This window comes from Stegostoma tigrinum, chromosome 25, assembly GCF_030684315.1.
Source record: "Stegostoma tigrinum isolate sSteTig4 chromosome 25, sSteTig4.hap1, whole genome shotgun sequence".
NCBI lineage: Eukaryota > Metazoa > Chordata > Chondrichthyes > Orectolobiformes > Stegostomatidae > Stegostoma > Stegostoma tigrinum.
Window position 1 is genome coordinate 52,736,161 of NC_081378.1, and position 21,105 is coordinate 52,757,265.

Consider the following 21,105-nt stretch of genomic DNA (forward strand, 5'->3'; position numbering starts at 1 on the left):
ACCCTTCTTCAGAACAGGACTCAAAATGTTAAGTCTCCTTTCTCTCTACAGATGTTGCCAGACCTACTGAGTTTCTCCAGCAATTTCTGTTTCAAATAGAACATAGAACATAGAAAAGTGCAGCACAGTACAGGCCCTTTGGCCCACGATGTTGTGCCATGGAATAATCCTAATCCAAAAATAAAATAACCTAACCTACATTCCCCTCAATTTACTGCTGTGTACGTGCATGTCCAGCAGTCGCTTAAATGTCACTAATGACTCTGCTTCCACGACTAACACTGGCAAAGTATTCTATGCGCTCACAACTGTCTGGGTGAAGAACTTCCCTCTGACATCTCTATATCTTCCTCCTAACACCTTAAAACTATGACCTCTTGTGGCAGTCAATCCTGCCCTGGGGAAAAGTCTCTGGCTATCGACTCTATCCATGCCTCTCATTACCTTGTACACCTCCATCAGGTCACCTCTCTTCCTCCTTCTCTCCAGAGAGAAAATTACGAGCTCAGTCAACGTCTCCTCGTAAGACAAGCCCTCCAATCCAGTCAGCATCCTGGTAAAACTCCTTTGCACCCTCTCCAAAGCCTCCACATCTTTCCTATAATGGGGTGACCAGAACTGGACACAATATTCCAAGTGTGGTCTCACCAGGGTTTTGTAGAGCTGCAGCAAAATGTCGCGGCTCTTAAACTCGATCCCCCTGTTAATGAAAGCCAAAACACCATATGCTTTCTTAACAACCTTATCCACTTGGGTGGGAACTTTGAGGGAGCTATGCACTTGAACACCAAGATCCCACTGTTCCTTCACGCTGCCGAGAATCTTGCCTTTAATCCTATGTTCAGCATTTTAAGTTCGACCTTCCAAAATGTATCACTTCGCATTTATCCAGGTTGAACTCCATCTGCCATTTCTCAGCCCAGCCCTGCATACTGTCAATGTCTCACTGAAGCCTGCAATAGCCCTCGATACTATCAACAGCACCTCCAACCTTTGTGTCATCAGCAAACATACTAACCCACCCCTCAATCTCTTCATCCAAGTCATTTATAAAAACTGCAAAGAGCAGAGGCCCAAGAACAGAGCCCTGCGGGACACCACTCAGCACTGACCTCCAGGCAGAATACTTACCATCTACAACCACTCTCTGCCTTCTGTCAGCCAACCAATTCTGAATCCAGACAGCCAAATTACCCTGTATCCCATACCTCCTGACTTTATGAATGAGCCTGCCGTGGGGAACCTTATCAAATGCCTTGCTGAAGTCCATGTACACCACTTCCACTGCTCGACCCTCGTCAACCTGTCTCGTGACCTCCTGAAAGAACTCAATAAGATTTGTGAGGCATGACCTGCCCCTCACAAAGCCATGCTGCCTCCCTTTAATCACGCTATGCTTTTCCAAATAGTCATAAATCCTATCCCTCAGAATTCTTTCCAAATCGTTGCTGACCACAGACGTAAGACTGACTGGTCTATAATTTCCAAGGATTTCCCTATTCCCTTTCTTGAAAAGAAGAACAACATTTGCCTCCCTCCAATCTTCCGGTACGACTCCCATGGAGAGTGAGGAAGCAAAGATCTTCGCCAGCGGCTTAGCAACCTCCTTTCTCGCTTCCCAGAGCAACCGAGGATAAATCTGGTCTGGCCCTGGGAACTTATCAATCTTAATGTTTGCCAAACTTTCCAGCACATCAACTTCCTCAATCTCGATCTGTTCAAGCCTGTTACCCTGCTCCTCAAAGTTCACATTCACAACAAGGTCCCTTTCCTTAGTGAAAACTGAAGCAAAAAACTCATTTAGGGCTTCCCCTATCTGCTCAGACTCCATGCACAAGTTCCCTACGCTATCCCTGATCAGCATCGTCAGTTGTTTGTTTTATTTTAGCCATATCAACACAGTGGCCACAAGAGCAGGTCAGAGGCTAGGAATCCTGTAGCAAGAAGGTCACCTCCTGACTCTCCAAAGCCTGTCCACCACCTACAAGCCACAGCTCAGGAGTGTGGTGAAATACTCGCCACTTGCCTGGATGGGTGCAGCTCCAACAACACTCAAGAAGATTACAATATCCAAACAGCTGGTTTGATTGGCACCACATCTACCCACTTTTAACATTCACTTCCTCCAGTACCAAAGCACAGCGGCTCTAATGTGTATTATAAACTAGATGCACTGTAAAAACTTACCAGAACACCTTCCAAAGAATGCTTAAAAACCCATGACCATTTCCATGTGGAAGGACAAGGGCAGCAGATACATGGAAACACCCACCTGCAAGTTCCCCTCCAAATCACTCACTATCCTGATTTGGAAATAAATCATCGTTCCTCTGTTGTCAAAATCCTGGAAACACCTGCATCGTGAATCTTCCCAAACCAAATGGACTGCAATGGTTCAAGGGGAGCTCAGTTATGCCTTCTCAAGAGCAATTACAGTTGAGTATTAAATGCTGCCTAATTGGTGACACACATAGCCACTGAATGATTCAATAACAGAGAATCTGTATATCATCTGTATGAGGCAATATTTCTCTAATTTGACAACTAGGCTTGTGTCAATGTTGTGATCCCTTTCCCAAGGCCATTCTACTATACTGGTGAAACAACAATTAGTTTAATCACCACAATTCATCAAAGGTGCCACTCCAGTCTACCAGAGGTCCTGTCTCTTAGATGAGACTTTCCAAGAATCCTGTCTGTGTCTCATTGAGGTTAAATCTTCTTTAGGACTTAACATAGAGTTATACCTGATGTCAAATTAATATTTATCCTCAATCGACATCGCAAAGACAAATTATCTAGCAATTAAGTCATTGCGGTTGTAGATTCTTGCTGTCTGCAAATTGATCGGTGTGTTTCCTGTATCACAACTGTGACTACACTGTAAAAAGTACTTCTGACTGTGACGAAAACAGAAATTGCTGGAAAAATTCAGCAAGTCTGGCAGCATCTGTGAAGAAAAAGCTGAGCTAATGTTTCAGGTCCAGTGCCCCTTCCTCAGAACCTTTCTTCTGCTCTGAAGAAGGGTCACTGGACCCAAAACAATAACACTTTCTCTCCACAGATGCTGCCAGACCTGCTGAGCTTTTCCAGCAATTTCTGTTTTTGTTTCTGATTTCCAGCATCTGGAGTTCTTTGGGTTTTCCTTTACTTCTGACTGCAAAGTGCTTTAAGACATGTGGTGGTCATGAAAAGTGCTACATAAATGAAAGTCTTTCCTTTTTTTTAATTAATGAACATGTAGAGATATATAATTATATATATATGGCAGAGTAGGACACTTCATCTAGAGCTCATCTGCTCTGTCTCTTTCTTTCTGTTTTTTCCCTTTTATTTCCTCTTTTTTTCTCTCTCTTTACGTTTCTTCTTCCTTCTCCTGGCCTCAGCACGGACCCAGGGAGATGGCTTCCCAGCCCAGAATGGGAGTCTTTTAGCGACACATGGTGGTCTTCTGGTTCAGTGACCAAAACAGCTGGCAAGGAGAGTGGGACCCTGCCTGTACCTGAGCGATCAGCGGCTGTAAGCGGATCCTGCCCGGGTAGGTGCCTGGAGGCAGCGAAAGGAGATCAGAGGCAGCAGCAGCGATGATGACATCACGGCCCAATGCAGGAAGAGCAAGTGGCGAGGGAAGTCCCCCAGGATCTGTGGCAGCAGTAGCAATAACAGATAGCTGAGGTCTCCTGGAAAGCGAGCTAAGTGCAGGAGATTTGGACCCCACCAAGCACTCAGCCAAAACCATTGAACTTTCAATTTTATTCTTTTATTTTTCCAGCTTATATTATGAAAGACTTCAATTTTAATGATTACATTATTTCTTTATTTTCTACTTATTCTATGACTGCTTAACTTTTTAACTTTGTTTCTTCTGCTACTTTGTACCTGAGGTTTTTGTACTTAGATACCTTGTACCAAAGATGGTGCTGTGCGCGGTGACATTATACACTTTCTCGATATTCCTATACTTCTGTATTTGAGTACACGTGATAATAAATCAAAATTTACGCCTAAATTATGTAAGAAAATAGGAACATCTTCTTCGTATTAATCCTATCCAATGTGTTTTTTTAAATTTCATTAGAAATGGTGTTTACCCTCAGCAGCAAAGCCAAATTGGTGATATCATAATTTATATTCCACACTGGGGGAGGAACTAAAATACACTCCTGAGAAAAGTAGCCACATTAACTCCAAATATCAGCTTCATTCTTCATTGAATTGTGCCATTCATTAACCCGTCATTGTAATAAAAACACAAATGAAGACAAGTTATAGTCTTGGGCTTCTAAGGAAATTTCTACCATTTTGTTTTCCTACATCAGGTGGAAACCCTTAAATCTGCTGAAGTTAGGGTTGGGGTTAGAGTTAGTCAATAGTCAATGGACCAAACATATCTGAATTGTTCACCTGACAAGTTGCAAAATAATCTCATGCCCCACTCTCACAATATCTCATGTCAATCCTAAACTAATCCCACTGCTCTATTCAGTGGCCCTGCATCAATCCAGATGAATCCCACTGTCATATACTTTCCCAATAGTCCTGTATCAATCCTAAACTAATCCCACTGGTCTGCTTTCTCCCCATACTCCTGTATCAATTCCCAAACTAATCCCATTGCCACACTGTCTCCGCATAGGCCTGGATCAATGGCCAAATTAATTCCACTGCTTATTTCTCCATGTAGCCCTCTCAATCCCAAACTGAACACACTATCCCAAAATTGTCCCCAAAGCCCGGTATCGGTCTGTCTCCTCTGTTTTCCATTATCACTGCTCTCCAGAGCAGTTTTTCTCCATGGTTCTCAGCTGGCATTTAAACTGCACTCAGAACTCAAAAACCAAGTCAAGAGAAACATAGAAGCTGGCCTAAATCTCAAGCAAGCTTGATTATAAAGATGTGATAGTACTCTCACAGCTGGACAGAGCTCTGGTTAGACTCCTATAGGAAAAATCTGGATTTGGCTGTGGACACTGCATCTTGGGAGGGATATATCAACCCTGGAGGAGGTATAGCATGCATTTGTCAAAATAGTATTGAGGGCTAAAGGGTTGTTATGAGGATGGGTTAGACAAACACAGCTTGTGTTCCTTACTTGCATTTCAGAATCGATGATGAAGAGATTGTCTAGCTGAAGTGATTAAAAGGATTAAATTGACAGGATTGGTCAAGAGAAACTATTTTCTCTGTGGAGGGGAGCTGAGAGCCATATGGAAACAAAATCTTCAATTAGAACCGGGAGGACATCACAAAAAACCTCTTCACACAAAACAACTTGGAACTCCCTCTCCCAAAAACTTGAAGTTCATTGAAAATGTAACGTATTGGTAGTTCTGGTACCCAGATGGGGTAAAGGAGTTGAGATACACGTCAGCCATGATTGAACTGAGTGACACAACAGGCTTGAAGAATTGAAAGAACCATAGAATCCCTATGTTGTGGAAACTGGCCATTTGGCCCAACCAGTCCAGACTGAACCTCAAAGCACCCCACCCAGACCCACCCTGCTTTAACCCACATAATCTACACATCCCTGAACACTGTGGGCAATTTAACATGGCCAATCCACCTAGCCTGCATGTCTTTGGACTGTGGGAGGAAACCAGAGCACCTGGAGGAAACCCACGCAGACATGGGGAGAATGTTCAAACTCCACACAGACAGTGACCTGAGGGTAGAATTGAACCTGGGTCCCTGGTGCTGTGAGGCAGCAGTGCTAACCAGTGAGCCACAATGCTGCTCCCTTCCTCTTGTTCCTAATTCCTTACTGTGTGGTCTGGCCAGTGCTTTGTACAGTTACTCAGTACGAATTTACTCTCATCCTGAATGCTGCTATATATAAAACCCAAGATGTGAATGGCCTGTACTTTATCAAATCAAGGAAATCTCTTTCTGAACCCTTGAGGTCTCTCTTCTCAAACACATACCATGTCCTTCTATGACACAGATATTCCCAAACTTTGTTTTCAGCTCAGAGTATTTCTCTGAGCTTCTTCCCATCAACATAAATTGTATCATCTCCCTATCTATTCAATGAATGGATCTGTGTCATCCTGAACCCCTTTTTGGTTTGATACCACACTATGAGTTTGGGTTCTTTGCAGATTGGTTGAGTAGAAGGCAAAGTGAAGGACTGACTTTATGCCAGGATTTCAAAATAACACATAGTTGTGCATTAAAGCTAAATCCTACTATATGTTTTAATCATAGGCATAACAGGGTCTAACTTAGGTAAGGACTAAACTATCATTTTCGTGTGTTCATACCTGTGTTTACTCCGTATTTTCCTGAAATCAATGTCATCTAGTCTAGTGTAGAATGATCTAATTCAGCCATACTGTACTATTTATACCCAGTGATGGGTAGCTCTGTGACATCATTGCAAGATTACTCCAAGGGCCCAAAGACCTTGCATAACAACATTCACCCACATGCTCTGTAAAATTTGACTCTGTTTCTAATGTTAATAAATTGTAATATCGCACACCCTCAAAGCTCAATTCTAAATCAGATGACATAAAGGGTGGCATGGTGGCTCAGTGATTAGCACTGCTGAGTCACAGCACCAGAGACCCAGGTATGATTCCACCCTTGGGCGACTGACTGTGTGGCATTTGCATGTTCTCCCCGTGTCTGTGTGGGTTTCCTCCGGGTGCTCCGGTTTCCTCCCACAGTCCAAAAATGTGCAGGTTAGGTGGATTGGGCATGCTAAATTTCCCATAGTGTTCAGGGATGTGTAGGTTAGGGAGGACAGGTCTGCGGGATGCTCTCAAGGTCGGTGTAGACTTGTTGGGCCAAAGGATCTGTTTCCACACTGTAGGGATTCTATGAAATGGGCTGAGTGCTAATCCCTAGCACACACCAATTCAAACAGGAGATGTTCTCCTTCAGTCAACCAGCATTTTTACCAGATTGTAACAGGCTCCACTTGAAGCACCTCAGAAGTCATTGACAAGCTATACACTTAATGCCTAAGCTCTTTGCATCAAATAGATGTGACATTTCTTCAAAAAAAGACCCATCAACACAAATCATATCATGGAACCTTTCAGGAGTCCACAGAGAAAAAATTACATCCCTGGACAGTGAGTGGACAGCGAGGGTCCGGAATGAGGGGTCATTAACCACACTCACTGGGCAATGATGTCAGAGTAAGGAGTGAGGCTAACTGAATCCATCTTCAACACAGAGACAATTGGCTGTTTGCCTTCCGTTCTACGATTACTGCATATTTACCATGAAAGTCGTATACCCTGCTACAGCAGGTCAGTGTCCTAGTAGCAATGTTCAGAGAGACACAACAGGCAGATTCTCATGGGGGTATTTGGAAGTGATGGGTGGATGCTGATTCTGGGATTTCTGCCCCCATTCCCAGAGTCTGCAATCCTACTTGGTGAAGGATAAGTGTGAGGACAGCCTGCATGAAATCGTAGAATCTCTATAATGTGGAAGCTGACCATTCGGCCCCGTTGAGCCTGTACTGACCGTCCGAACAGCATTCCAACAAGACCCAGCCCGTCACCCTATCCCTATAATCTGCATTTCCCATGGCTAACCCACCTAAACCTGCATGTCCCTGAACGCTACAGGCAATTTAGTATGGGCAATCCACCCTAGCCTGCACATCTTTGCACCACACTCATTTCTCCTAAGCTGGCCAGCCCTGCTGGGGTAAACCGCATAACTGCAACACCCTCCCCCTGCAATTTGCGGGGAGTCAAATTGGCTTCACTCTGACTCAGGGTTCATGCCCCTTCAGTGGAACTGTGGCTCATTGTCTTTTTGGAAACCTTTTCGAATTTAAAGTGTCTTACCCATGCCCTGTCATGTCTCATTTATATTCCCCCTCACCCATCTCTACGCAACTTTCATTCCCATGCACTCAGTACATATGTAGCCAATGATCAATGACAATGGCAAGCATTGATATCCTTCAGGAAAAATAAAGCACCCAATCAGAAATCCACTGTTACTATAACACTATAAAAGTATAATTCAGACAGTGCCTTTATAGAATCAGTAACAGACACACTTCACACTCCAGATTGTCTAAAAAAAAGACATTGACAAAAGAGATCACAGAAAAAATAACATATTATAACCTCTTAAAAGTATAAATCAAACAAAGCAAACATTCTGTGTCTGTTTGTGAATACAGAACACCACTGAGCTAATCCAGTTTAAGATTTGGAGTCCAGCCAGGCATTCATAATGAACCAAAATGGAAACTGTATCAGCAGAAACAGAGCGCGTGTTCAATATAAATGCTCATTATGTGCATACCTGATGTGGATATGGCATGGAGGTGACATGGGATTGGCATAGAACCTGGCTGGGAGTGAGATCACATAATCGATGAGGGCTAGAGAGCCGAGCTACTTTTAATACAACTAGGACAATGTCTCAAATGAATCAAGGTGAGTCTTCTTATCAGCCAATCTTCTTTATTTCAGAGCCCCCTTCTGCTCCCCCATTTCTGAAGAAGGGTCCCAACTCGAAATGTCAGCTTTCCTGCTCCTCTGATGCTGCCTGGCCTGATGTATTTCATCCAGCTCTACACCTTGTTATTTCAGACTCCAGCATTGGCAGTTCTTACTCTGAGATGTAACGGGGACCTTTAAACTCAGGTGGCTCTGCCAAATTGTAACATTTTCAGCTTGGTAACAAAAACCTGCTCTGTACAATCATTAAAGTGCAGCAGCAGGTTAATCAATCCCTCAGACCTATACTAGTTCTCCATGGGGCAAACCAGCCAATCCCATTTCTCCTAGCATACCTCCATAGACCTGTGTATTTCTTTCCCAGCGCTTATCCAATTTATTTCTGATTGTCTCTGCTTCTAGCAATCTCAATGGGAGGGCAACAGGTTCCAGGTCATCATAACTTGCTGTGGGAATCACTTCTTCCTCACATCCTTCATGCATCTCTTGCCCAAGTATTAAATCTGTGTCCCCTAGATCTTGTACCTTCAAGCACAGGATACTTTAGGTTTTGCTGACTACTCCTCAATAATATTCTCCCACCAAAGTTCGATGAACTCCTCAATCCCTCTCTGTCTCTTCACTAAGTAAATTTTCCTCACGTTACCTCGTCTGGCAAAATGCATCACCTCACTCTACTTTGTATTAAACCCCATTTGGCACTTCTGTTAACCTATCTTTTGCAGATAATTGGTCTCATCATAACATGCTCCAACTTTGGTTATTATTACTAAATTTTGACCATTTTACCTTAACCAGTCTGACACTGGTAACTGACTAGGTTTCAGATTAATTAATGGAGTTTAAAATCCCCCAGCTGTTATGGTTGGTTTTCAGCCCATGTCTCCAGAGTATTAAATGTGTCCAGTGACATTACTACTAACATCCCTGAGTGGGATTTGGTTTTGTAAATCTGTTGAAGAAGATGAAATACAAAATAAGACTTTTAAGCCCTTCATAATTCTTATAACATTCAGGTTGCATCCAATAAAATTCTGTTGAAGTATCATTTCAACACAAATATAACGGAGAGTTTGTGCACAGCAAGCTCCCAGAAACTGCATCAAGCACTGACTGAGGTCAGGTCTTTTCCAGAATGATAGCCTTCCTCTTAATGGTTGGCATGGTGGCTTAGTGGTTAGCACTGCTGCCTCCCAGTGCCAGGGACTGGGGTTTGATTTCACCCTCAGGTGACTATCTGAGTGGAGTTTGCGCATTCTCCCTGTGTCTGTGTGGGTTTCCTCCAGCTGCTCCAGTTTCCTCCTACAGTCTAAAGATGTGCAGGTTAGGTGGATTGGCCATGCTAAATTGTCCATAGTGTCCAGGGATGTGCAGGCTGGGTGGGGTAGCCATGGGAAATGCAGGGTTATAGGGGTCTGGGTGGTTACTGTTTGGAGGGTCAGTGTGGGCTTGATGGGCTGAATGGCCTGCTTCCATAGTCTTGGGATGCTATGATTTAGGAAGTGTTGTGAGATGTTTGACATCCAGGCCTTTGTATATCAGCAGACTATCTGATACATTTCCATGGGGCCTGCTGCCCTGAAGTGGCAGTTAAACCTAGAAGCTGAGCTAAAGAGGAGCTTAAAACTATGATCAATTGACTTAGAAGTCAAATTACTGCCATGAAGCCAAGCTGATGAGAAGGCTGAAGGGAGGGGAAATTCCACAGTTCCCACAAGAGAATGATTCAGTGGTTGGATCCTGATCTTAAATCAATGAAGATACAAGGGGGACTAATTGCTGGGGAAACAAATTACATTAATTAGGAATTGCAAACATTAGCTTGATTGTTTTCACTGTGTTTGCGTAGTCAACAACAGCTTTTAACACCATCTGTGACTATTCATGACATTGGTTTTTAGAGCCAGTGTTTGGAAGCATTCCAGACGGAGATCTTTGTTAAGCACAGTCTCAACAATTGCTGTTCATCTTCCTGTCACCATTCGCTTTAAACTCAGTCAAGTTTAGCTGGTCTTTTGTACTGAGTCACCGTTGGTGTAATAAAAACCAATTTGCAGCAAATGCTATATAATAAGACAATTGACAATTTATTGTAAATGCATATTGTGACATTTGTTCAGTTCCTTCTGACTCACCGGCATCAGACCACATCCCTTCCAAACAGAGTGGTTCTGTTGTCTTTCAACAAGGAGATAATATGTTCTAAAGGCCCTATCACAAAATTCATCGTCACTGTCCTGATGAAAACTCAGTTTCCCAGGCTGTCAGTAATCTTCTTTGGTAAGATTTGAGACCTTTGGGCCATTTCTCAGACACAAAATCAGCCCCATTGTCAGCCCTCAAGAGGTCCTGCTGTTATTTTAATCCAGTCAGTTTGAGGCATTCTTCAGCTGTGTTTCTAGCCCAAGTTGCTAAAAATCATTGGGAGAAGTCATCGCTGGTTAGAATCATAGCTCACACATGGGAGGATGGTTGTGGTTGATGGAGGTTAGTCATCTCAGCTCCAGGACGTCTCTGCAAGGAAGTGTCCTAGATCCAACCATTTTCAGCTGTTTCATCAATGACCTACCTTCCATCATAAGGTCAGAATTGGGATGTTCACTGATGATTAGACAATGTTCAGTAGCATGCACAACTCTTCAGATACAGAAGCAATCTATGTTCAAATGCAGCAAGAACTTGGGCTGATAAGTGGCAAGTAACATCTGCATAACTCAAGTGACAAGTAATCACCATCTCCAAGAAGACACGATTTATCCAGCACCCATTGGCATTCAAAGGAATTACCATCATTGAATCCCTCACTGTCAACATCCTGGGGGTTACCATTGAGCAGAAACTCAACTGAGCCAGCCATATGAATACAGTGACCACAACAGTAGGCCAGAGGCTAGAATCCAGCAGTGATGAATTTAGCTTCTGACTCCTGTCCATCACCTACATGGCATAAGTCAGGAATGTGATGGAATGTTCCCCACTTGCCTGGATAAGTGCAGCTCAAACACCACTCAGAAAGCTTGACATCATCTAGTGCAAAAGCAGCCCACTTGATTGGCATCACATCCATGAATATCCACTACTTCCATCACCAGTGCTCAGCAGCAGCAGCGTGTACTATTTATAAGATGCACTGCAAAAATTCATCAAAAATCTTTAGCCAGCATCAGTCAAACCCACAAGCACTTCCATCTAGAAGGCCAAGGGCAGCAGATACACAGGAAGGTCACTATCTGCAAGTGCCCCTCCAAACCACTCACCATCCTGACTTGGAAGCATATCACTGTTCCTTCAGTATCACTGGGTCAAAATCCTGGAAATCCCTCCCTAATGGCATTGTGGGACTAACTACAGCACACAAACTGCAGTGGTTCAAGAAGGCAGCTTAACGTCACCTTCTCAAGGGCAATAAATGCTGGCTCAGACAGCAACACCCACATTCAGTCATTGAACTAAAAATGGATATTTCAGCAGCTGGTGCTTGTCTTGATATCATCCTGTAAGAGCAGCCAGGAGGATAAAATGTCAAGCACTGCTTCTAGTGATATTCTCAATTGAAGCGGTGCTCATCATTTCATGGTTGATTGTTGCTTGAGTTTTGGAGATGTCTGAAATACATGAGGGCACTTTTTGCATCAAGAATCATAATCAGAGAATTACTCCACAAAAGGAGGCTATTTCGCCCATCATATCTCCTATGGCTCACAGGAATGAATCCCGCTCAATCCCATGCCCAGTTCCTTGTCTGTAATTTTTTAGGCACTTAAAGTGCATATCTGATTTTTTTAAAATATGTGATGAAGGCTTCTGTCTCCACCACATTTTCAGGCAATAAATTCCATATCCCTAACACACTCTGGGTGAAAACATTTTCCTTCAAAACCCTCGAGCCCTGTACTTCCAATTCTGTATTTCTTGGTTATGGATCCTTGAACCCAGGGGAATCGGCTAATCCTATCCCCATTCTATGGACCCATCATAATTTTACATGTCAATTAAATCTTCCATCAGCCTCCTATATTCCAAAGTCAGGAATCTATACAATCTTACCTTCCTACTAAATTTCCATAAGCCAGTCATTATCTTCGTCAATCATGTCTTTACTCTCTACAGTACAATCACATATTTTTTGTCATGCGGTGACCAGAACTGCTCACAGTGTCCAGCTGTATTCTCCCTAGCATTTCTATAATTCTCAACTACCCCCTCAGCTCTTTTGTTCCATTCCTGAGCCAATAAAGGCAAGTGTCCAATCACCTTCGTAAGCACCATGTCAACTTTTTGTGCTTATGGATCTGTGGACGCACACTCCAAGATCTCCCTGTTATTCCACAATTCTCACTATCCAGCTATTAATTGTCTGTTCTCCCAATTTGTTTGCCTTTCTCAAATGCATTGCCTCACACATCTCCAAATTCCATTTGTCCCTGTATCCATCATTCTATTGATCCTTCCTGCAGTCTACAGCTTCATCAAAATTCAACAAAAATCTGCTATCAACAATAGCACCAGTTGCTGTATTATGTGAAAACCTCTCAATTATTCTCCTGCATTCAAACCAATGTTATTGATACATATCACAAAACAACAAGGAAATCACAAAACTATGGAAATCTCTAGAAGCAGCTTTCGATTTACAAAATCATCAGCTGACCATGATCGTTTGCTTCCTGTCATTGAATAAATTTGGAATTAAACTTGATCCTAGTTAGAAATATAGAAAATGGGGCAAGATTCGGCCATTTGGGCTTGCTCCAACAACCAATTTGATCACGCCTGATCATCCAACTCAGTATCCTGTTCCCATATGCTTCCCATACCCTTTGATCCCTTTAGCCTTAAAAACTATATCTAACTCCTCCTTGAAATGTTTTGGCCTGAGCCACATTTTGTGACAGAGTTCCATAGACTCACCACTCCCTAGTAAAGACATTTCTCCTCATCCCAGTTCTAAATGGTCAACCCCATATCCTTAAACAGTAACTTCTGGTTCTGGTCAATCTGGAATATGGGAACATCTTTCCTGCATTTATTTTTTCTGGTGCTGTTCGAATGTTCAACTTTCCATGTGTCCTCCCTTCATTCTTCTAAACCCCAGTAAATATAGCTCTAACCAATCCAATGTCTCTTCATAGGTCAGCCCTGCCATCCCAGGAATCAGTCTGGTAAACCTTCATGTTCTCCCTTCATCGCCAAATTATCTTTGCTCAAATAAAAGACCATAACTGTACACAGTACACTGGGTGTGATCTTACTGAGGCCCTGTTCAGTTGCAGCAAGATATTCCTGTTCCTATATTTGAAATCTCTCACTGTGAAGGCCAATATATTATTTGCCTTCTTCACCACCTGCTATACCCACACACAACATTTTTATATAGTTCACTTGTGGGATGTGGACATTACAGGCTGTACCAGCATTTATTGCCCATCCCTGGTTGCCCTGGAGAATGTGGTGATGAGTTGCCCTTGAACCGATGCAGTCCATTTGTTGTAGGTGACCCACAATACCCTTAGGGAGGAAAGTCCAGGACTTTGACCCAGTAACAGCAAAGGATCAGTGATATATTTCAAAGTCAGTGAGTGGCTTGGAGGGGAATTTACAGGTGTTGGTGTTCCTATGTATCTGATGCCCTTGTCCTTCTAGATAAAAATGTTTGTTGTTTGGAAGGTGCTGTCTGAGGATCTTTGGTGAATTTCTGCTGCGCATCTTGTAGATAGTACACACTGTGCAACCGAGCATTGGTGGTGGAGCAAGTGGATGCTTATGGATATAGTGCCAGTCAAGCGAATGCTTTGTCCTGGATGGTGTCCAGCATCTTGAGTGCTGTGGGGCTGCACCAATCTGGACAAGTGGGAAGTATTCTATCACGCTCCTGACCTGTGCCTTGTCAATGATGGACAGGCTTTGAGGGGTCAGGAGGTGAGTTAGTTACTGCAGTATTGCTAGCCTCTGACCTGATCTTGTACTCACTGTATTTATATGGTGAGCCCAGTTGATTGCTGATCAATAGTAGGGGATTCAGGAATCGTGATGACATTGAATGTCAAGAGCAATAGTTAGATTGATTTATTGGAGATGGTCACTGCCTGGCATTTGTGTCGCACAAATATTCCAAATGGTTTACAAAGACACCCAGATCTCACTATACTTCCTCCTTTCTCAATCTATTGCCATTCAGATAACAAACTACCTCCCTGTTTTTGCGACCAAAGTGGATAGCCTCACATTTATCCACATATTTCATGTAGTTGCCCACTCATTCAGCCTGTTCAGATCACCCTCAAGGATCCTTTTCACAGTCTCCCACCCAGTTTTGTGTCACCTGCAAAATTAGAGATATTACATTTAGTTCCCTCTAAACCATTAATAAATATTGTGAACAGTTGCAGTCCAAGCCTTACACCCTGCAGTAGCGGGCTAGTCGCTACCTACTACTTGAAAAATGACCCATCTATCCCTAATCTTAGAATTCACATGAGCTTTTACCTTTCTAGGTAGGTACATGGGATCTTATTAAAAGCCTTGCTAAAATTCATCTCGTGCACTGTTCCCATCAAAACTTCTTGTTACCGTGTCAAAAAATGTCTGTCAATTAATCAGGTGCAGCCTTCCCTAAACAAAGAATCTGCCTTCCCTAAAGAAATTCCTGTCATTTTTGATTAATTGACTCTTCCTTAATGAAGATTTGTCTTGTTGCATAGATATTTTCCAATAATTTTCCCACCACTTGGCTCAGGCTGACTACCATGTAATGGTTCACTCTATCCCTTTCTTCCCTTTTAAACAAGTCCCTAACATCTAAGCAAGTTCCCTGAAGACTTCACAGGAGTGGAGTACTTTCTGATCCTAACATCCAAATAACCAATCCAATTCACCCCAGGAATTTGTTACAAGTGGGATTCGGTCCAGCATTTATCCAGCTGAAATTTTAATTAATAATTAGAATCTGATGTAGAACTTTAAAACTGTAAAAGAAACTGCGAGCTACTTAAATGCCTACCTTAAACAGATTAGCTGTGACAGTTAGCTGAAGGTGGCTGTCCAATAATTACCAATTCGTTAGCAGTTGTAATTTGGGTGCAAGTCTGAAGTTCTCTACACTCATAGACAGGATTGATGAGAGTACGGAACAGAGTGATCAGGGATTGGAGTGGGTTAAGAACCTAAGTATTAAGGTGGAAATTGGTGTCACTGGGAACCTGTACGGTTGAGAAAAGAAGTTGTTGATTTTATTGTTATTTTTATTTCACCTCCGGAAACTAACTCGGTTTGATTTGGTTTGATTGATTTATTGTCACGTATCAAAATACAGTGAAAAGCTTTGTTTATGAGCAGCACAGGGAGATCACAGCAAGCAAAGAATGTACAGATCAAAAAGACTTAGAAGCATACAGGTTACATTGCAGATTACATTATTTGAGGCTAGAATCCATTCAACAGTCTGATAAGGACCAGAAAGCAGCTGTTCCTGAACCTGCTTGTGCGTGTGCTCAGGCTTCTTTATCTTCTGCTTGATGGAAGAGGTTGTACCAAGATGCAATGGGCCTTTGATAATATTGGCCGCCTTTTCCTGGCAGCAAACCGTGTAAATAGAGTCCATGGATGGAAGGTTGGCTTCCGTGACGGTCTGGGCTGTGCACACCACCTTCTGTAGTTGCTTACAGACCTGGTCAGAGCAGTTGCCATTCCAGGCCATTATGCACCCGGGCAGCATGCTTTCAAAGGTGCATCTGTCGAAATCAGTGAGGGACCTTATGGACACGGCAAATTTCCCCAGCCATCTCGGAAGAAGAGGTGTTATTGTGCCTTCTTGATTATCACATCAATGTGGGAAGCCCAGAGCCGGTTATCATCACGCCGAGGAACTTGATACTCTTCACCCTCTCAACCTCAGTTCCATTGATGTAGATGGGGGCCTGTTCTCCTCCTGTCTTGCTTTATTTCTTTTTGTTGTCTCCAAGTTAGGAGATCATTACTTGATTTTTCTGCTAATGAACTAATTTAATAATAGCCAAGGTCTTTTTCCCAGGGTAGGGGAGACCAAAATAGAGGGCATAGGCTCAAGGTGAGAGGGGAAAGATTTAAAAGGGGACTGAGGAGCAACTTTTTCGCACAGAGGATGGTGCGTGTGTGGAACGAACTGCCAGGGGAAGTGCAATTACAACATTTAAAAGGCGTCTGGATGGGTATATGATGTAAAAGGGGGATATGGGGCAAATGCAGGGAAACGGGACTACGTCAATTTAGGATATCTGGTTGGCATGGACTGGTTGGGCCAAAGGGTCTGTTTCTGCGCTGGAAAACTCTATGACTTGATGACTCTATAATCAAATCAACAGGGTTAGTCCAAAATCTTTGGGTTAGTGGACTGTCCTGACTGCAACTTGGAAATCAATGGAATGTATCACAATCTTGGACAACCATATCAAAGTCTGTAGCACAGAAGAAGTCTGTTCAGTCCACTGAGCGTGCCAGTGAAAAGCAACCACATAACTTTTCTAATCCCTTTTTCCAGCACTTCAGCCCATAGGCTTGTATGACTTGGCATCACAATGTACATTTAAATGCTTGTTAAATGTTAAGGTCAATGAAATGATGATGTTTATTGCAAGGGGAATGTAATAAAAACACTTTACAGCAGCTGTATAGGGCCTTGACAGCAGGAAAGTGCTGGAATAAATTATTAAGCAAGTGTTAATGATACCTACATACAGTGAACAAATTCTTTCTAAAAAGTCAATAAATGTTCCATTGCTGTTGATCTCTCTAATCTCTCTATGGTAGTTTGAATGAATGGACATTTTTTGAAACAAAATCTGGAATAGGTCAGGAACAGATCTTTTAAAAATTAAATTCACATGAAAATTATCAAATCGCAATTTGAGATTTTTTAGTAACTAATAACAGATACTGGACTACAAACAGCCCAGATGCTGAAGTAAGCAAATTTTGTCAATCTTACAGTGATTCAACTGATTCTCACCCTTTTTTTAAATTTGATGCTGCCACAGTTTATTCTGAAGGCAAGAATGATCTCCTGAACGGAGGATAACAGTGACAGTAGTGACACTGACTCTGAGCAAAACAGATTTATCAGGAAATCTATCTATTGAAACTGGATAGACATTCTCTGCCCCACTCAGTCACGTTCTTTAAGCCATGATCAGAAAATGAAATGTGTGTACAACCCAGTTGTGGAGAACAATTGGGATAGACAATTGGGAATGAGAGCTGCTTGACCAGGATGTCACTTAGGGAATAGCATGTGAGATAGATTGCATTAGCAAAGCACTGACACAAACTGCAGTTATCTAATGCTTTTGACTGTCCCTAACACCAATTGTGATTTTGCCAGCTGCTTGTGCTAAAGTGGAGTGATTGTATGTAGAGTATCACCTGCCTATAGCTGTTGTACTGATTGGATAGACAGTGATTCTGTCACTGTGAGACCCATCGGGATTACTCTTTGAAAAGGAATCTTTGTATTTGCTGTGGTTATATCCCAGGCAGAGACAGCAAATCAATGAATTCTTCCAGAGGATAGAACCTCTTATCATAGTGCTTCAGCAACAACTTCACATGGACAATGTCACACTGCACCTTTGAATAGGAGAATAAAGTGCATCTTTTAGCATTTATGGTAAAATTAGTAATTGTCTAAAACCTTGTGTGACGTTGATCAGCACTGCCATTGTTCTCAGTCTCTCTCATTCATCTTTTGCTTTCCCTCACTTCTTTTCTCCTCCTTTACTGGTATTTTCCCAGACTCTTGGAGACTGCGACCGTGTGTGGGAGCTTATGATTGGAAAGAAATGTATTGGTCCATGCTCCCAATGTGTTTTCATTCCTTGACACTTGCCCAGGGGATGCGATCTCAATGGCAATTGTTTAGCTGCTCACCAGCTCTGTTTAGCCTATAAAGGGAGTTGAATGGTCCCCTGTTTTGGCATTTCATTTTTTTCCAGCAGCACATGGGTTTTCCATGTGTCTCCTCACAGAAGATGCAGTTAATGTGGGAAGTCAGAGCAATAGACCGAATTCACCTAAAGAAGCTGGCTTGAACTTTGCAGCGCATTCTCTGGGAAATACATTCCTATGGAAGTTTTCTCCAGAGAAGGATTGAATGCATTATGTTGGACCTCAAGATGTGGTGGCCAGTTCCAACGCCAACATCTCTCTCCAGTTTGTGCTGCCTCACCTCCCTCCTTTTCCTGAGTCCTGCACATCATTCCTAGTGTTGCAGTTGTTCATCTCTACTGCTCTGACCTGCATGACTCCATTCCAACCCATCCACCATTCCTCATTGGATGGTGAATGGGGATGCAGCCCGTTGATTGGTTGTCTCCTATAAGATTGGGTCACAGGGTATAGCATCGTTGCTGGGAATGGTCCGATCATGTGAAAAAGTTGACGATGAGAACATTTCAGTCTCTGTCTCTCTCCCTTGTTTACTCTTTCTCTCTCTTTCATTTACATTTTCCTCATTGAACCAAAGATAAAGAACAAATGAAATGTTTCTGTGACAATTATAAAATAGAACATAGAACAGTACAGCACAGTAACAAGCCATTTGGCGCACCATGTCTGTGGCACTATTCTAAAGTATTCATATCTGCCTGAACATGGTCCATATCTCTCTATTCTGTGTATGTTCATGTGTCTGTCTAAATGCTTCCTAAGCTTTACTAACGTGTCTGCTTATACCACCTCTCCTGGCGGTATGATATAGGCACCTACCATCTTCTGTGTAAAAAAAATTTCCTTGCACATCTCCTTTAAACTTACCCCTCTCAACTTAAACTTAGTCCTCTGGTAGTTCATACTTCTACCTGGGAAAAGACTCCAAACATCCACCCTATCCATGCCTCTCATATTTTTATATGCATTTTATATTTTTATAATGTTTTATGTTTTATATCAGGTCACTCCTCAGCCTCTGATGCTGTTGCAAAAACAATCCAAGATTGTCCAACCTCCCCTTATAGCTAATACACTCCAATCCAGGCGACCTCCTTGTTAACCTCTTCTGCACCCTCTCCAAAGCCTCCACATCCTTGCTATACTCCAGTGATCAGAACGGCACAGAATACTCCAAATGTGACTTAACTAAAGTGTTATAAAGTTGCAGTATACCCTGACCAACAAAGGCAAGCATACCACAAGCCTTCTTCACCACTTTATCCACTTGTGTTGCCAGTTTCAGGGAGCTATGGACTTGTACTCCAAGATCCTTCTGTATATCAATGCTCCTAAAGGTCCTGTCATTTATTTTTTACCTTAGTACAGCGTTGGCCTCCCACAATGCATCACCTCACACTTAACTGGATTAAACTCCATGAGCCATTCTCTGCCCAACTTTCCAGCCAATCTATATCCTGCCGCATCTTTTCATATCCTTCCTCACTGTACACAACTCCAAAATTTACCACAAATTGGCATCAGCACCCATATTTTCATTCAAACCATTAACATACATTACAAACAACTGAGATCCCAGCACTAATACTTGCAGAATACCTCTTGTCACAGACCTCCAATCAGAACCTATAGTCTTCTATGACCAAGCCAATATTGCATCCATTTTGCCAACTCACCATAGATTCCATAGATTTGATCTTCTGGACCAGCCTACCATGAGACACCTTTGTCAAATGCTTTAGTAAATTCCATGTAAACAACACCCACTGCCTTACCCTCATCAATAATAAAGTGTTGATTTAATTGACTGATGCATATGTGGGTCATCATGGGAATTTTAAGGAGGCTTGTGGTGCACTGGGTACTGTTCCTTTATCTGAAACAAAAGTTATGTGTTCGAGCCCCACAATGGAACTTGAGGGTCAAAATCAATGTGCTCATGACAAGGTCAAACAGGAAGGGTGGGAGAGATTCCTGGTAACCGCAGGATGTAGAGCAAACTCTGCAATTGGGACCCATTGTTCCAAACTGCAACATGCATGGAAAAGTTATTGTTACCATAGTAACACAGAGTCCCAGTGTAAATGGTCATGCGCCAGAAGGGAAGTTTATATCAGATATTGTATTACATTCTGTTATGCCTGGAAACTGCAGTGGCTCAGTGGCTCAGTGGTTAGCACTGCTGCTTCACAGCCCCAGGGACCCAGGCTTGATTCCACCCTTGAGTGACTGTCTGTGTGGAGTTTGCGTGTTTTCCCTGTGTCAGCGTGGGTTTCCTCCCACAGCCCAAAGGTGTACAGGCTAGGTGGATTGGCCATGCTAACTGCCCCTAGTGTTCAGGGATATGTAGGTTATGGCAGGTGGGATGCTTTGAGGGGCAGTGTAGACTTTTTGGGCTGAAGGGCCTGATTCCACACTGTAGAGATTCTATGATTCTATTGGAAGACAATAATAATCTCACTCAGGTAAGTGTATGGGGAATTGTTCAGTTGGTTTTTGGAGTCTTGTTATTTGAATCATGTGTTACTGAAATCCCAGAAATTGTTTTATTGGTAAATACTAATCCTGATTGTCATCTCTTTAATATTCAGGTAGAAAAGGGGATGAAAAGCTCCTTGGGTGAAGTAATGCTGCAGGCTATCATTGCTTACCCAAACACTACAAGAGAGGAGTGGGTGCTGAACTGGCCTGGCCAAATAGTGCTGGCATCCAGCATTGTATACTGGACTGCAGCTGTCTCAGAGGTGAG

At 42.7% G+C, this 21,105-nt stretch overlaps 1 protein-coding gene across 1 annotated transcript in view; it reads left to right on the forward strand.

The window, feature by feature from the left end:
- The window catches only part of LOC125463128 (dynein axonemal heavy chain 3-like), a 556,635-nt gene that overhangs the window by 241,910 nt on the left and 293,620 nt on the right, over positions 1-21,105 (forward strand). Inside the window, 1 exon segment of the mRNA XM_059654753.1 lies at positions 20,948-21,100. Within this exon segment, the coding sequence (XP_059510736.1) occupies positions 20,948-21,100 (153 nt within the window).